Source organism: Salmo salar, chromosome 21, assembly GCF_965601325.2.
Source record: "Salmo salar chromosome 21, fSalSal1, whole genome shotgun sequence".
NCBI lineage: Eukaryota > Metazoa > Chordata > Actinopteri > Salmoniformes > Salmonidae > Salmo > Salmo salar.
This window is the reverse complement of record NC_138311.1, coordinates 59251301-59269150: the sequence shown is the minus strand read 5'-3', so window position 1 is coordinate 59269150 and position 17850 is coordinate 59251301. Positions and strand designations below refer to the sequence as shown.

Sequence of the window (17850 nt, the reverse complement as noted above, 5' to 3'; positions counted from 1 at the left end):
CATGTTTAAGAACAGCCCTTAGCACCATACCCCCCCCCCCCTCATGCCTTATTTCTTAATCAGAACAGTCAAATGAGTTAAATCATCCACTGATAGAAAATTATCTGGCCAGTTTAATAAAGGCGAATTATCTTTTCTCTTGCGACATAATCAAATTAGTTTATTAAGTCATGTCTTAGTAAGCAATAATTATTATTTTGATGAAAACCAAATTTCGCGTCTATCGTAGTTACAAGTTACGATATTCCGTCTTAATTGGCTCGGTAACATTATGGGATAATTGTTTATTGTTTAAATGTGATAACTCCTCTGTTCCTGTGGGAAAAACATCTGTATGTTTATTTTCCCGTTCTTTTTGTGCTGGATTTGGGTGGTCATCAGGATACTAAATGTACCAGTCCTGGCAACCCTGCCTCCATCCGTGAACAGCGTAGTGGTGTGGAGCGGACTTCTATCGAAGGGCTGTCGGATAAAATAACACAAATACTATACCTCCGTTTCGGTGGTAAATCATTTTAAGGTAAGACATATTGTCTTTGAGTGTAAATGCAAACGTTTTTCCACGCCGCCGGTATTTTGTTTAGGCAAAATAAGGGATATCTGGGTGTGATGTGATTTAAAGGGGGAAAAAAAACATTGGCGGTTACGTTAGTTTCTCCGCTACCATTTAACGCTGATACAATCTACCGGAAACCTTTTGTCTGATGCATTGATGCATGATGTGGCCTCCATGTTGAAAATATACTGATGTTGTAATGGTGGGTTTTCACGGCTCCATCGTTGTCAAAGCCGTGGTGAGGTTACATTAGTACATTGGTCGGATAGACGTGATCCACCGCAGAAAATGATGTCGACGCTTTTATACAGCATTGGCCGTCTTATCGGACAAGCCTTTCATTCATTAAATTATATGAAATGTAGTTTTCTAGGCATATATATATATATTGAAATGGTATTGTCAATGTGCATATAAATCGAGACGAAAAATAAGTGTATTTAAGTAAATAATGCAGTAACATGAAGTGTAAATCAAAATCAAATCAAATGTATTTATATAGCCCTTCTTACATCAGCTGATGTCACAAAGTGCTGTACAGAAACGCAGCCTAAAACCCCAAACAGCAAGCAATGCAGGTGTAGAAGCACGGTGGCTAGGAAAAACTCCCTAGAAAGGCAGGAACCTAGGAAGAAACCTAGAGAGGAACCAGGCTATGAGGGGTGGCTAGGAAAAACTCCCTAGAAAGGCCAGAACCTAGGAAGAAACCTAGAGAGGAACCAGGCTATGAGGGGTGGCTAGGAAAAACTCCCCTAGAAAGGCCAGAACCTAGGAAGAAACCTAGAGAGGAACCAGGCTATGAGGGGTGGCCAGTCCTCTTCTGGCTGTGCCGGGTAGAGAGGAACCAGGCTATGAGGGGTGGCCAGTCCTCTTCTGGCTGTGCCGGGTAGAGAGGAACCAGGCTATGAGGGGTGGCCAGTCCTCTTCTGGCTGTGCCGGGTAGAGAGGAACCAGGCTATGAGGGGTGGCCAGTCCTCTTCTGGCTGTGCCGGGTAGAGAGGAACCAGGCTATGAGGGGTGGCCAGTCCTCTTCTGGCTGTGCCGGGTAGAGAGGAACCAGGCTATGAGGGGTGGCCAGTCCTCTTCTGGCTGTGCCGGGTAGAGAGGAACCAGGCTATGAGGGGTGGCCAGTCCTCTTCTGGCTGTGCCGGGTAGAGAGGAACCAGGCTATGAGGGGTGGCCAGTCCTCTTCTGGCTGTGCCGGGTAGAGAGGAACCAGGCTATGAGGGGTGGCCAGTCCTCTTCTGGCTGTGCCGGGTAGAGAGGAACCAGGCTATGAGGGTGGCCAGTCCTCTTCTGGCTGTGCCGGGTGGAGATTCTAACAGAACATGGTCAACCCCAGTATTATTACTGTGTGCATTACAGAGGTAGAAATATATTCCAAGCACTCCTAACGTTCTCTGGTTGTTTTTTCTCCCTTTGTTCAATTCTGTCAGTGCTTTTCTTCTGAGAATACCTGCTATCACACAGAATGGACACATGTAGTCCGCACTGTTTCCCAAGTGATCAATAGTCCCAGCCCCAGGCAGGAGGTAAGGCCTAGAGAGGTGTCCCAGGCCCAGGCAGGAGGTAAGGCATAGAGAGGTGTCCCAGGCAGGAGGTAAGGCCTAGAGAGGTGTCCCAGGCAGGAGGTAAGGCCTAGAGAGGTGTCCCAGGCAGGAGGTAAGGCCTAGAGAGGTGTCCCAGTCAGGAGGTAAGGCCTAGAGAGGTGTCCCAGTCAGGAGGTAAGGCCTAGAGAGGTGTTCCAGCCCCAGGCAGGAGGTAAGGCCTAGAGAGGTGTCCCAGTCAGGAGGTAAGGCCTAGAGAGGTGTCCCAGTCAGGTGGTAAGGCCTAGAGAGGTGTCCCAGGCAAGAGGTAAGGCCTAGAGAGGTGTCCCAGTCCCAGGCAGGAGGTAAGGCCTAGAGAGGTGTCCCAGGCCCAGGCAGGAGGTAAGGCCTAGAGAGGTGTCCCAGGCAGGAGGTAAGGCCTAGAGAGGTGTCCCAGTCCCAGGCAGGAGGTAAGGCCTAGAGAGGTGTCCCAGGCCCAGGCAGGAGGTAAGGCCTAGAGAGGTGTCCCAGCCCCAGGCAGGAGGTAAGGCCTAGAGAGGTGTCCCAGCCCCAGGCAGGAGGTAAGGCCTAGAGAGGTGTCCCAGCCCCAGGCAGGAGGTAAGGCCTAGAGAGGTGTCCCAGGCCCAGGCAGGAGGTAAGGCCTAGAGAGGTGTCCCAGTCAGGTGGTAAGGCCTAGAGAGGTGTCCCAGGCAGGAGGTAAGGCCTAGAGAGGTGTCCCAGGCCCAGGCAGGAGGTAAGGCCTAGAGAGGTGTCCCAGTCCCAGGCAGGAGGTAAGGCCTAGAGAGGTGTCCCAGCCCCAGGCAGGAGGTAAGGCCTAGAGAGGTGTCCCAGCCCCAGGCAGGAGGTAAGGCCTAGAGAGGTGTCCCAGGCCCAGGCAGGAGGTAAGGCCTAGAGAGGTGTCCCAGGCCCAGTCAGGCGTGAGTCAGTATGTTTTATTGACTTCCGTTATCCTCCAAGAGTTGCTGAATCTCTTCTCTACTTCAGTTTTCTCCTCAACTCATGCACCTTGGGGTTTGGAGTGTGAGGTAGCAGCAGTGATCTTTCCCCTTAGTCAGTCAGTATGGCCCAGGCAGATCCCCAACCCAGTGGGGGTAACAGCCCCCAGCTCATCTCCCTCCAGTCGGACGTGTCCGAGGCATCGGGAAACCACATCGAGGTGGGCTCCGCCAACCGGAGGAAGAGGAAGAGGAAGGAGCCCAGACCTGAGTCCATCATTGTGTATCGCTCAGACAATGAGAGGGGGCCCGGGGAGGAGCAAGGGGGAGAGGAGGGAGGTGGCGAGAGGAGCACAGAGGAAGGGGCCAAGTTCCTCAACACACCCACCGGCGAAGGTGAGACATCAGTGGTATGGGAAAAGACGTGATATCTGGTATGGTACGACAGGTGTATCGTTGGGTCGTTTCCATAACAGGCCAGATATCTGGTATGGTACGACAGGTCGTTTCCATAACATGCCAGATATCTGGTATGGTACGACAGGTCGTTTCCATAACAGGCCAGATATCTGGTATGGTACGACAGGTTGTTTCCATAACGTGCCAGATATCTGGTATGGTACGACAGGTCGTTTCCATAACAGGCCAGATATCTGGTATGGTACGACAGGTCGTTTCCATAACAGGCCAGATATCTGGTATGGTACGACAGGTTGTTTCCATAACGTGCCAGATATCTGGTATGGTACGACAGGTCGTTTCCATAACGTGCCAGATATCTGGTATGGTACGACAGGTGTATCGTTGGGTCGTTTCCATAACATGCCAGATATCTGGTATGGTACGACAGGTTGTTTCCATAACATGCCAGATACTGGTATGGTACGACAGGTTGTTTCCATAACATGCCAGATATCTGGTATGGTACGACAGGTCGTTTCCATAACAGGCCAGATATCTGGTATGGTACGACAGGTTGTTTCCATAACAGGCCAGATATCTGGTATGGTACGACAGGTCGTTTCCATAACAGGCCAGATATCTGGTATGGTACGACAGGTTGTTTCCATAACGTGCCAGATATCTGGTATGGTACGACAGGTCGTTTCCATAATGTGCCAGATATCTGGTATGGTACGACAGGTCGTTTCCATAACAGGCCAGATATCTGGTATGGTACGACAGGTCGTTTCCATAATGTGCCAGATATCTGGTATGGTACGACAGGTCGTTTCCATAACAGGCCAGATATCTGGTATGGTACGACAGGTTGTTTCCATAACGTGCCAGATATCTGGTATGGTACGACAGGTCGTTTCCATAACTGTGCCAGATATCTGGTATGGTACGACAGGTCGTTTCCATAACAGGCCAGATATCTGGTATGGTACGACAGGTCGTTTCCATAATGTGCCAGATATCTGGTATGGTACGACAGGTCGTTTCCATAACAGGCCAGATATCTGGTATGGTACGACAGGTGTATCGTTGGGTTGTTTCCATAACGTGCCAGATATCTGGTATGGTACGACAGGCTGTTTCCATAACAGGCCAGATATCTGGTATGGTACGACAGGTCGTTTCCATAACATGCTAGATATCTGGTATGGTACGACAGGTGTATCGTTGGGTTGTTTCCATAACAGGCCAGATATCTGGTATGGTACGACAGGTCGTTTCCATAATGTGCCAGATATCTGGTATGGTACGACAGGTCGTTTCCATAACAGGCCAGATATCTGGTATGGTACGACAGGTGTATCGTTGGGTTGTTTCCATAACGTGCCAGATATCTGGTATGGTACGACAGGCTGTTTCCATAACAGGCCAGATATCTGGTATGGTACGACAGGTCGTTTCCATAACAGGCCAGATATCTGGTATGGTACGACAGGTTGTTTCCATAACAGGCCAGATATCTGGTATGGTACGACAGGTCGTTTCCATAACATGCCAGATATCTGGTATGGTACGACAGGTCGTTTCCATAACATGCCAGATATCTGGTATGGTACGACAGGTTGTTTCCATAACAGGCCAGATATCTGGTATGGTACGACAGGCTGTTTCCATAACAGGCCAGATATCTGGTATGGTACGACAGGCTGTTTCCATAACAGGCCAGATATCTGGTATGGTACGACAGGTTGTTTCCATAACAGGCCAGATATCTGGTATGGTACGACAGGTCGTTTCCATAACAGGCCAGATATCTGGTATGGTACGACAGGTCGTTTCCATAACAGGCCAGATATCTGGTATGGTACGACAGGCTGTTTCCATAACAGGCCAGATATCTGGTATGGTACGACAGGTTGTTTCCATAACAGGCCAGATATCTGGTATGGTACGACAGGTCGTTTCCATAACAGGCCAGATATCTGGTATGGTACGACAGGTCGTTTCCATAACAGGCCAGATATCTGGTATGGTACGACAGGTCGTTTCCATAACAGGCCAGATATCTGGTATGGTACGACAGGTCGTTTCCATAACAGGCCAGATATCTGGTATGGTACGACAGGTCGTTTCCATAACAGGCCAGATATCTGGTATGGTACGACAGGTCGTTTCCATAACAGGCCAGATATCTGTTATGGTACGACAGGTTGTTTCCATAACGTGCCAGATATCTGGTATGGTACGACAGGTCGTTTCCATAACAGGCCAGATATCTGGTATGGTACGACAGGTTGTTTCCATAACGTGCCAGATATCTGGTATGGTACGACAGGTCGTTTCCATAACAGTGCCAGATATCTGGTATGGTACGACAGGTGTATCGTTGGGCGTTTCCATAACATGCCAGATATCTGGTATGGTACGACAGGTCGTTTCCATAACGTGCCAGATATCTGGTATGGTACGACAGGCTGTTTCCATAACGTGCCAGATATCTGGTATGGTACGACAGGTCGTTTCCATATGTCTTTATGTGTAGCTGACTCTTCCCTCTAAAATCCAACTTCCATGCAAAGAAGAATCATTCTGAAATGTATTTGGTGAACTGTTCCGTGGATGTTTTTGAATTCTGTCATGTTGTTGTTGTTGTTGTTGTTTGTCTCCAGGAGGCTGGAGCGACAGGAGCATGCCCCCAGACAGCCGTTATGTGACCTTGACCGGCACCATCACCAGAGGGAAGAAGAGAGGTCAGGTTGTAGACATCCACGTGACTCTAACAGAACGAGAACTTCGGGACATGGCCCTCTCTAAAGAACGTCTGGACGCTGAGTGTGAGAGGGGCCATGGCTCCAAGTGTTCCTGCGGTTTGGGGGTTTTTCAGGGCCCCCATGTAATCCTCTGGAGTTTATTGTGTGCTCCCTTGGTATTCCTTATCGCCTTCGTCACTTCGTTTTACTACGGAACGCTGACCTGGTACAACGTGTTTCTGGTCTACAACGAGGAGAGAACATTCTGGCACAAGATCACCATCTGCCCTTTCCTCATCGTCTTCTACCCCATGCTAATCATGCCCATGGCTCTGTCCCTGGCTCTGTATTCCACCCTGGCGCAGGTCTCCTGGGTTTTTAGTGAGTGGTGGTTGTCTGTCCGGGACCTGGAGAAGGGGTTCTGTGGCTGGGCCTGTGGGAAGCTTGGGCTTGAAGACTGTTCTCCATATAGTATCGTGGAGCTTCTGGATTCTGACAACTTCTCAGGGAGCATGCAAGGGAATAACAAGGTCCCCGGCGAGGATGCTCAGACGTCCTCCGTGTGAGACTGGATGTTGTGTTCACTAGGAAGAAAACGGATCGAAACAGGTTATTACTACCTGAACTTGTCTTTTGCAATGGTGTACCTACTAATGAATATAACTCTGCACTGGCGTCATGAACACAAACACACAAACTCACATAGTTGTCATACTTTCACAATTTTTTTGTTTGTTGAATATCATCAAAAAAGCTGATTTATTGGTTTAACTTACACTCGTTACTAGTTTATCTAACCTCGCATTCTGACTGGTTGTTTATCGAAGTGAACTCTGTGCTTATTGTTCCAATCACCATGTTGTTGTTATGTTTTAAATGTTTTTTAATTTTTTATTTATTTATTTGAATATTTCAACCACTAGCTAGTTCAGCTGTAAGTGTTGTAAATAGATGTTTTGTATCATAGGACGGGGTTATTAAAATATGTTTAAATTAAATGTACTGATGAACATGAAGGGTTGCTAAAATACTGCCGAAAGTTTACTGTATACGACACAGAGGATCAAACACAAGACCTATTTATCAAACATATTGATCGATTTCTGTTGGAAAAACTGTTGCACTGAAATACTCGATAAGACAGGCAGGAAGTTACCTTTTTTTTTTAATATCTAATGTACCTGCATGAAATAATACTTTACCTTTCTCTCTTTCGGGTTGAAGAGATGACATTTAATGCTGTGGTAGGGTGGGAAAGAACTCTGGGGCATTCATTCAGCAGACAAGAATGTAGAATTAAGATTTGAAGGATTTTGGTCCGTACCTCTGTTCTCTATATAAAGGTTTGTGTGTGTGTGTGTGTGTGTGTTGTTCACTCACTCTTCACATCATGTTTGTTGCTCACCATGAGATAAAATGTATGGAAATAAAACCTGAATCATTTTCACAGTTCAACAGTGGGGTCATTTTGTCACGTTTTAATGTTCTAGCGTTATGATTATTAGGTACACTACATGACCAAAAGTATGTGCACTCCTGCTCGTTTATCATCTCATAGACCCCTGCTCGTTTATCATCTCATGGACCCCTGCTCGTTTATCATCTCATGGACCCCTGCTCGTTTATCATCTCATGGACCGCTGCTCGTTTATCATCTCATGGACCCCTGCTCGTTTATCATCTCATGGACCCCTGCTCGTTAATCATCTCATGGACCCCTGCTCGTTTATCATCATGGACCCCTGCTCGTTTATCATCTCATGGACCCCTGCTCGTTTATCATCTCATGGACCCCTGCTCGTTTATCATCTCATGGACCCCTGCTCGTTTATCATCTCATGGACCCCTGCTCGTTTATCATCATGGACCCCTGCTCGTTTATCATCATGGACCCCTGCTCGTTTATCATCTCATGGACCCCTGCTCGTTTATCATCTCATGGACCCCTGCTCGTTTATCATCTCATGGACCCCTGCTCGTTTATCATCTCATGGACCCCTGCTCGTTTATCATCTCATGGACCCCTGCTCGTTTATCATCTCATGGACCCCCGCTCGTTTATCATCTCATGGACCCCTGCTCGTTTATCATCTCATGGACCCCTGCTCATTTATCATCTCATGGACCCCTGCTCGTTTATCATTATGGACCCCTGCTCGTTTATCATTATGGACCCCTGCTCGTTTATCATTATGGACCCCTGCTCGTTTATCATCTCTTGGACCCCTGCTCGTTTATCATCTCATGGACCCCTGCTCGTTTATCATCTCATGGACCCCTGCTCGTTTATCATCTCATGGACCCCTGCTCGTTTATCATCTCATGGACCCCTGCTCGTTTATCATCTCATGGACCCCTGCTCGTTTATCATCTCATGGACCCCTGCTCGTTTATCATCTCTTGGACCCCTGCTCGTTTATCATCTCTTGGACCCCTGCTCGTTTATCATCTCATGGACCCCTGCTCGTTTATCATCTCATGGACCCCTGCTCGTTTATCATCTCATGGACCCCTGCTCGTTTATCATCTCATGGACCCCTGCTCGTTTATCATCTCATGGACCCCTGCTCGTTTATCATCTCTTGGACCCCTGCTCGTTTATCATTATGGACCCCTGCTCGTTTATCATCTCATGGACCCCTGCTCGTTTATCATCTCATGGACCCCTGCTCGTTTATCATCTCATGGACCCCTGCTCGTTTATCATCATGGACCCCTGCTCGTTTATCATTATGGACCCCTGCTCGTTTATCATCATGGACCCCTGCTCGTTTATCATCATGGACCCCTGCTCGTTTATCATCTCATGGACCCCTGCTGGTTTATCATCTCATGGACCCCTGCTCGTTTATCATCTCATGGACCCCTGCTAGTTTAACATCTCATGTACCCCTGCTCGTTTAACATCTCATTCCAAAATCATGGGTATTAATATGGAGTTGGTCCCCCCTTTTGCTGCTATAACAGCCTCCACTCTTCTGGGAAGGCTTTCCACTAGATGTTGGAACATTGCTGCAGGGACTTGCTTCCGTTCTGCCATAAGCATTAGTGAGGTCGGGCGCTGATGTTGGGTGATTAGGCCTGGCTCTCAGTCGGTGTTCCAATTCATCCCAAAGGTGTTCTATGGGGTTGAGGTCAGGGCTCTGTGCAGGCCAGTCAAGTTCTTCCACACCGATCTCGACAAACCATTTCTGTATGGACCTCGCTTTGCGCACGGGGGCATTGTCATGCTGAAACAGTAAAAGGGCCTTCCCCAAACTGTTGGCACAAAGTTGGAAGCACAGAATCATCTAGAATGTCATTGTATGTTGTAGCGTTAAGATTTCCCTTCACTGGAACTAAGGGGCCCGAACCATGAAGAATGGTCCCAGACCATTTTCCCTCCTCCACCAAACTTTACAGTTGGCATTATGCATTGGGGCAGAAAGCGTTCTCTGGCATCTGCCAAACCCCGATTCGTCCGTCGGACTGGCAGATGGTGAAGTGTGATTCATCACTTAGGATAAAGCGTTCCCACTGCTCCAGAGTCCAATGGCGATGAGCCGACGCTTGGCATTGCGAATGGTGATCTTATGCTTGTGTGCGGCTGCTCGGCCATGGAAACCCATTTGGTTAACTCTTGAGGTTCCTCAGGTCTCCACCGAACTAGGTAAATCCGCTTTTAGTTTTAAAGCAACTCATTGCTGGAACCAACTACAAAATACCTTACAATTGGATGTTCTGGTGCTGCTCGGGCAATTTAAATATTGATTGGGAACCTTCTTATTGAGGAATGCAACTGTTTTTCTTGAATATTTGTGTTGTGCTGCATTTGACTGGTTTTATATTGGATTAGGTTATGTCTTATGTACAGTATATGCAGGGCTCCCTTGTGAAAGACCCTGGTCTATGCAGGGGCGGCAGGGTAGCCTAGTGGTTAGAGCGTTGGGCCAGTATCTGAAAGGTTGCTAGATCGAATCCCCAGAGCTGACAAGGTAAAAAATCTGTCGTTCTGCCCCCTGAACAAGGCAGTTTAACCCACTGTTCCCTGGTAGGCCGTCATTCTAAATAAGAATTTGTTCTTAACTGACTTGCCTAGTTAAATAAAAACATGCAGGGCTCCCTGTTGAAAGACCCTGGTCTCCATGCTTAAGTAAAGAAATCAGTGTGGATAGTGTACAGTGGCTAATCAAATTGTATTTGTCACATGCACCACATACAAGCCCTTAACCAACAATGCAGTTTTAAGAAAATATTTGCTAAATAAACTCAAGTTTAAAAAAGTAACATAATAAAATAACAATACCGAGGCTATATACAGGGGGTACCGGTACAGAGTCAATGTGGAGGCTATATACAGGGTATTACGGTACAGAGTCAGTGTGGAGGCTATATACAGGGTATTACGGTACAGAGTCAATGTGGAGGCTATTTACAGGGTATTACGGTACAGAGTCAATGTGGGGGCTATATACAGGGGGTACCGGTACAGAGTCAATGTGGAGGTTATATACAGGGGGTACCAGTACAGAGTCAATGTGGAGGCTATATACAGGGTATTACGGTACAGAGTCAATGTGGAGGCTATATACAGGGGGTACCGGTACAGAGTCAATGTGGAGGCTATATACAGGGGGTACCGGTACAGAGTCAATGTGGAGGCTATATACAGGGTATTATGGTACAGAGTCAATGTGGAGGCTATATACAGGGGGTACCGGTACAGAGTCAATGTGGAGGCTATATACAGGGGGTACCGGTACAGAGTCAATGTGGAGGCTATATACAGGGTATTACGGTACAGAGTCAATGTGGAGGCTATATACAGGGGGTACCGGTACAGAGTCAATGTGGAGGCTATATACAGGGGGTACCGGTACAGAGTCAATGTGGAGGCTATATACAGGGTATTACGGTACAGAGTCAATGTGGAGGCTATATACAGGGTATTACGGTACAGAGTCAGTGTGGAGGCTATATACAGGGTATTACGGTACAGAGTCAATGTGGAGGCTATTTACAGGGTATTACGGTACAGAGTCAATGTGGGGGCTATATACAGGGGGTACCGGTACAGAGTCAATGTGGAGGTTATATACAGGGGGTACCAGTACAGAGTCAATGTGGAGGCTATATACAGGGTATTACGGTACAGAGTCAATGTGGAGGCTATATACAGGGGGTACCGGTACAGAGTCAATGTGGAGGCTATATACAGGGTATTATGGTACAGAGTCAATGTGGAGGCTATATACAGGGGGTACCGGTACAGAGTCAATGTGGAGGCTATATACAGGGGGTACCGGTACAGAGTCAATGTGGAGGCTATATACAGGGTATTACGGTACAGAGTCAATGTGGAGGCTATATACAGGGGGTACCGGTACAGAGTCAATGTGGAGGCTATATACAGGGGGTACCGGTACAGAGTCAATGTGGAGGCTATATACAGGGAGTACCGGTACAGAGTCAATGTGGAGGCTATATACAGGGGGTACCAGTACAGAGTCAATGTGGAGGCTATATACAGGGGGTACCGGTACAGAGTCAATGTGGAGGCTATATACAGGGGGTACCGGTACAGAGTCAATGTGGAGGCTATATACAGGGGGTACCGGTACAGAGTCAATGTGGAGGCTATATACAGGGGGTACCGGTACAGAGTCAATGTGGAGGCTATATACAGGGTATTACGGTACAGAGTCAATGTGGAGGCTATATACAGGGGGTACCGGTACAGAGTCAATGTGGAGGCTATATACAGGGTATTATGGTACAGAGTCAATGTGGAGGCTATATACAGGGGGTACCGGTACAGAGTCAATGTGGAGGCTATATACAGGGGGTACCGGTACAGAGTCAATGTGGAGGCTATATACAGGGAGTACCGGTACAGAGTCAATGTGGAGGCTATATACAAGGGGTACCAGTACAGAGTCAATGTGGAGGCTATATACAGGGGGTACCGGTACAGAGTCAATGTGGAGGCTATATACAGGGGGTACCGGTACAGAGTCAATGTGGAGGCTATATACAGGGGGTACCGGTACAGAGTCAATGTGGAGGCTATATACAGGGGGTACCGGTACAGAGTCAATGTGGAGGCTATATACAGGGTATTACGGTACAGAGTCAATGTGGAGGCTATATACAGGGGGTACCGGTACAGAGTCAATGTGGAGGCTATATACAGGGTATTACGGTACAGAGTCAATGTGGAGGCTATATACAGGGGGTACCGGTACAGAGTCAATGTGGAGGCTATATACAGGGGGTACCGGTACAGAGTCAATGTGGAGGCTATATACAGGGTATTACGGTACAGAGTCAATGTGGAGGCTATATACAGGGGGTACCGGTACAGAGTCAATGTGGAGGCTATATACAGGGGGTACCGGTACAGAGTCAATGTGGAGGTTATATACAGGGGTACCGGTACAGAGTCAATGTGGAGGCTATATACAGGGGGTACCGGTACAGAGTCAATGTGGAGGCTATATACAGGGTATTATGGTACAGAGTCAATGTGGAGGCTATATACAGGGTATTACGGTACAGAGTCAATGTGGAGGCTATATACAGGGGGTACCGGTACAGAGTCAATGTGGAGGCTATATACAGGGTATTACGGTACAGAGTCAATGTGGAGGCTATATACAGGGGGTACCGGTACAGAGTCAATGTGGAGGCTATATACAGGGGGTACCGGTACAGAGTCAATGTGGAGGCTATATACAGGGTATTACGGTACAGAGTCAATGTGGAGGCTATATACAGGGTATTACGGTACAGAGTCAATGTGGAGGCTATATACAGGGGGTACCGGTACAGAGTCAGTGTGCGGGGGTACAGGTTAGTCGAGGTCATTTGTAAGGGTAAAGTGACTATGCATAAATAATAAACAGCAAGTAGCAGCAGTGTAAAAACAAAGGGAGGGTTGGGGTATCAATGTGCAATAGTCCGGGTGGCCATTTGATTCATTGTTCAGGAGTCTTATTGCTTGGGGGGTAGAAGCTGTTAAGGAGCCTCTTCGACCTAGACTTGGCGCTCCGGTACCGCTTGCCACCCTCCATTTCCTGTAGTCCATGATCAGCTCCTTCATCTTGCTCACATTGAGGGAGAGGTTGTTGTCCTGGCACCACACTGCCAGGTCTCTGATCAGGTCCTACCACCAGGCCTCTGATCAGGTCCTACCACCAGGCCTCTGATCAGGTCCTACCACCAGGTCTCTGATCAGGTCCTACCACCAGGTCTCTGATCAGGTCCTACCGCCAGGTCTCTGATCAGGTCCTACCGCCAGGTCTCTGATCAGGTCCTACCACCAGGTCTCTGATCAGGTCCTACCACCAGGTCTCTGATCAGGTCCTACCGCCAGGTCTCTGATCAGGTCCTACCACCAGGTCTCTGATCAGGTCCTACCACCAGGCCTCTGATCAGGTCCTACCACCAGGTCTCTGATCAGGTCCTACCACCAGGTCTCTGATCAGGTCCTACCACCAGGCCTCTGATCAGGTCCTACCACCAGGTCTCTGATCAGGTCCTACCACCAGGTCTCTGATCAGGTCCTACCGCCAGGTCTCTGATCAGGTCCTACCACCAGGTCTCTGATCAGGTCCTACCACCAGGTCTCTGATCAGGTCCTACCGCCAGGTCTCTGATCAGGTCCTACCACCAGGTCTCTGATCAGGTCCTACCACCAGGTCTCTGATCAGGTCCTACCACCAGGTCTCTGATCAGGTCCTACCACCAGGTCTCTGATCAGGTCCTACCACCAGGTCTCTGATCAGGTCCTACCACCAGGTCTCTGATCAGGTCCTACCACCAGGTCTCTGATCAGGTCCTACCACCAGGTCTCTGATCAGGTCCTACCACCAGGTCTCTGATCAGGTCCTACCACCAGGTCTCTGAACCTCCTCCCTATTTGCTGTCTCCTCGTTGTCGGTGAACAGGCCTTCCACTGGTGTGTTGTCAGTGGTAGGCCAGTCATAATTATGGCTAAACCCTGCCTATTTCTAAAATGTCTCTTTTTAAAATCTGATTTTAAACCTAACCTTAACCACACTGTTAATGTTATGTCTAACCCTAACCTTAAATTTCAACCAAAAAGCTCATTTTTGTTTTGACGATATTTTGATCCCCCATTAGGACTATGGCAGTGTTCGTGGTCAATATTTGTGGATATACCATTTTTTCCCAACATAATCATGGCACCAATACTTGCTTCTATTTCATCAGATGTATCTCTTTGAACCGATTTACTTTAAAATCACACACAGACGAAGTTCTGCGAATAATTTAGTAGCTAATGGCAGTCTGCAGTACCCTGGTTGGCCTTCCACTAAAGAGGGGGCAGCACTGAGCTAGCCTGCAACGTCACTTCCTACAATAGCTCAAACTGTTGCATACGTTTCCAAAAACTCCATTTAGCAAGATGGCCACATGTAGCAAGATTACAATATCCCCAACTCCCAGTACCAATGGCTGTTCCAGGTAGTTACCACATCCCCCAGTACCAATGGCTGTTCCAGGTAGTTACCACATCCCCCAGTACCAATGGTTGTCCAAGTTAGTTACCACATCCCCCAGTACCAATGGCTGTTCCAGGTAGTTACCACATCCCCAACTCCCAGTACCAATGGCTGTTCCAGGTAGTTACCACATCCCCAACTCCCAGTACCAATGGCTGTTCCAGGTAGTTACCACATCCCCAACTCCCAGTACCAATGGCTGTTCCAGGTAGTTACCACATCCCCAACTCCCAGTACCAATGGCTGTTCCAGGTAGTTACCACATCCCCAACTCCCAGTACCAATGGCTGTTCCAGGTAGTTACCACATCCCCCAGTACCAATGGCTGTTCCAGGTAGTTACCACATCCCCATCCCCCAGTACCAATGGCTGTTCCAGGTAGTTACCACATCCCCATCCCCCAGTACCAATGGCTATTCCAGGTAGTTACCACATCCCCCAGTACCAATGGCTGTTCCAGGTAGTTACCACATCCCCCAGTACCAATGGCTGTTCCAGGTAGTTACCACATCCCCCAGTACCAATGGCTGTTCCTTTATCTTCAGCCTAGTTGTTACTTTATCTTTATTCTAGCTGTTCCTTAACTTCATCCTAGCAGTTAGTCTCATTTGACTGATCAATCCTGACTGAAGCTTGATTCTGTCCTCCTGACTGATCAACCCTGACTGGAGCTTGATTCTGTCCTCGTGACTGATCAACCCTGACTGGAGCTTGATTCTGTCCTCGTGACTGATCAACCCTGACTGGAGCTTGATTCTGTCCTCCTGACTGATCAACCCTGACTGGAGCTTGATTCTGTCCTCGTGACTGATCAACCCTGACTGGAGCTTGATTCTGTCCTCCTGACTGATCAACCCTGACTGGAGCTTGATTCTGTCCTCGTGACTGATCAACCCTGACTGGAGCTTGATTCTGTCCTCAGTTCCTGACTGCTGAGGAAAAGAGAAGTGGCAGCAGCTCCTGTGTTGTACGATACTGGACATGTGGACGACTTGGTAATAAGTGTTACCTTTGCTGCAGTATTGTATGGACGCTCTACCTCACTTGTGTGTGGTGTGATGTTGGTTCTTCTTCTCTACCTGTCCAGATGGACATGGTGTGAGGTAGAAGACAAGGAGGAGGAGGAGGAGGAGGAGGAGGAGGAGGAAGGAGAAGTACAGATTTAGCCGTCCATCACTCTAAATGTTTGCTAAACAGTACTTACATTTCTTTAATGAATTCTTATAAAACATATCCAGTTTGTACGTAATTATTACAATATTCTGCAAAAAATCGATTGAAACATAAACAAACAGCCCTGTGACTGATCCTTGTATTGACTATTGCTTATGCTTGAGGTTTCACTTGATGGTAAACCAAATGCAGACATGGATGATCTCAATGAGGGCAATATACACCCTTACACTAACCCATAAACAACCTTTACACCCTAACCCTCAAACTAACCCTAATCCATTAATTATCAACATTAACTTGACCTCAATCCTTTTAAAACAGTGAAATCCATAAACATGACATTCCAAATCAAAATTTCCCCTCTAACAGACCCACTGAAGGAGCCGATCTAGGAAGCTGTGCTTGTTGAGCTCAGAGAAGTCTGTTCCTTTAAAGATGGCGTACTGGTCCTTTAAGGCCAGCTTCTCCAACACTTCCTGTTCCACGTCGGTCCCCATGGCGATCACCGTGGAGACTGCCTGCTTGTTTCGCATGGCGTCGACCGCCTCCTCCAGCCCCTTCGTCCCGGTGACGCCGTCAGTCATGAAGACGAAGTTGAGCTCGGCGTGGGGTCTGGTCTGGCGGACGTTGAGCCGCATCAGGACGTGGTCTACGGTGTGCGAGATGGCCGCCCCCACCACAGAAGAAGACATGTCATGATAGTCCATGCTGGCCAGACCCTCTAGGATGGACGGAAGGTCGTGGGTCATATGAAAGGCCAGGTGATGCTCATTTTCTCCTCCGTACTGCAGCAGCGCCATGCGGGCTCCATGGCCGTCGTTCTTGTTTCGCGCCAACGTCAGGTGGTTCGCCAAGTGCTGGACGAAGTCACGGACTTGGTCGAAGTTCTCATGACCAAGACGCTCAGAACCGTCCAGAAGGAAAACGAGATCTACAGGTCTGTCAATACACTGTGCCACCTCTGGTTCTGATGAAGGCAAAGTCAATAAACGCTCAGTCATATAGTTTAGTTTGAAACCTTATCATTACTGTATAATGTAGTACAAATTGACCAATTTTGTCAGACAATATAACTCGGATGAAAGACTAATCTTGTCCAATGACAATAGAGTATACAGTAGCAAGTAAAAGCTTACCTGTTACGCAGGGCAAGTCAGGGCAAACAATAATGGGCTCTAGAAGAGAAATGAAAAAAGTTAGGTTCTACCCACAATTGGTGGTGGCATTACAAGCTCTTGACTGAGTCTGAGACGTCCTGTCTGAGACACCCATCACGTCCTGTCTGAGACACCCATCACGTCCTGTCTGAGACACCCATCACGTCCTGTCTGAGACACCCATCACGTCCTGTCTGAGACACCCATCACATCCTGTCTGAGACACCCATCACATCCTGTCTGAGACACCCATCACATCCTGTCTGAGACACCCATCACGTCCTGTCTGAGACACCCATCACGTCCTGCTCTAGTCTAGTAACACCAGTCAGAGACACCATCATGTCCTGCTCTAGTCTAGTAACACCAGTCAGAGACACCATCATGTCCTGCTCTAGTCTAGTAACACCAGTCAGAGACACCATCACGTCCAGTCTGAGACACCCATCTTGTCCTGTCTGAGACACCCATCACGTCCTGTCTGAGACATCCATCATGTCCTGCTCTAGTCTAGTAACACCAGTCAGAGACACCATCACGTCCTGTCTAAGACACCCATCATGTCCTGTCTGAGACACCCATCACTTCCTGTCTGAGACACCCATCACGTCCTGTCTGAGACACCCATCACGTCCTGTCTGAGACACCCATCACGTCCTGTCTGAGACACCCATCACATCCTGTCTGAGACACCCATCTTGTCCTGTCTGAGACACCCATCACGTCCTGTCTGAGACACCCATCTTGTCCTGTCTGAGACACCCATCCCGTCCTGATCTAGTCTAGTAACACCAGTCAGAGACACCCATCACGTCCTGTCTAA

At 48.2% G+C, this 17850-nt stretch overlaps 2 protein-coding genes across 2 annotated transcripts in view; one reads left to right on the top strand and one right to left on the bottom strand.

The window, feature by feature from the left end:
• Positions 1–408: 408 nt before the first annotated feature.
• On the top strand, positions 409–7642 carry tmem169b (transmembrane protein 169b). The gene is made up of 3 exons (XM_082967272.1): positions 409–520; positions 1993–3434; positions 6107–7642. Exons 2-3 carry the CDS (start codon positions 3164–3166, stop codon positions 6751–6753), a joined length of 918 nt encoding a protein of 305 aa, XP_082823398.1. The 5' UTR covers positions 409–520; positions 1993–3163; the 3' UTR covers positions 6754–7642.
• An 8235-nt stretch (positions 7643–15877) lies between these two features.
• LOC106582581 (collagen alpha-2(VI) chain) overlaps positions 15878–17850 on the bottom strand; it is a 45668-nt gene continuing 43695 nt past the window's right edge. Inside the window, exons 32-33 of the mRNA XM_082967271.1 lie at positions 17007–17045; positions 15878–16837 (exon numbers count right to left, since the gene is read on the bottom strand). Of these exons, the coding sequence (XP_082823397.1) occupies positions 16233–16837; positions 17007–17045 (644 nt within the window). The 3' untranslated portion in view covers positions 15878–16232. The remainder of the gene's footprint in view (positions 16838–17006; positions 17046–17850) is intronic.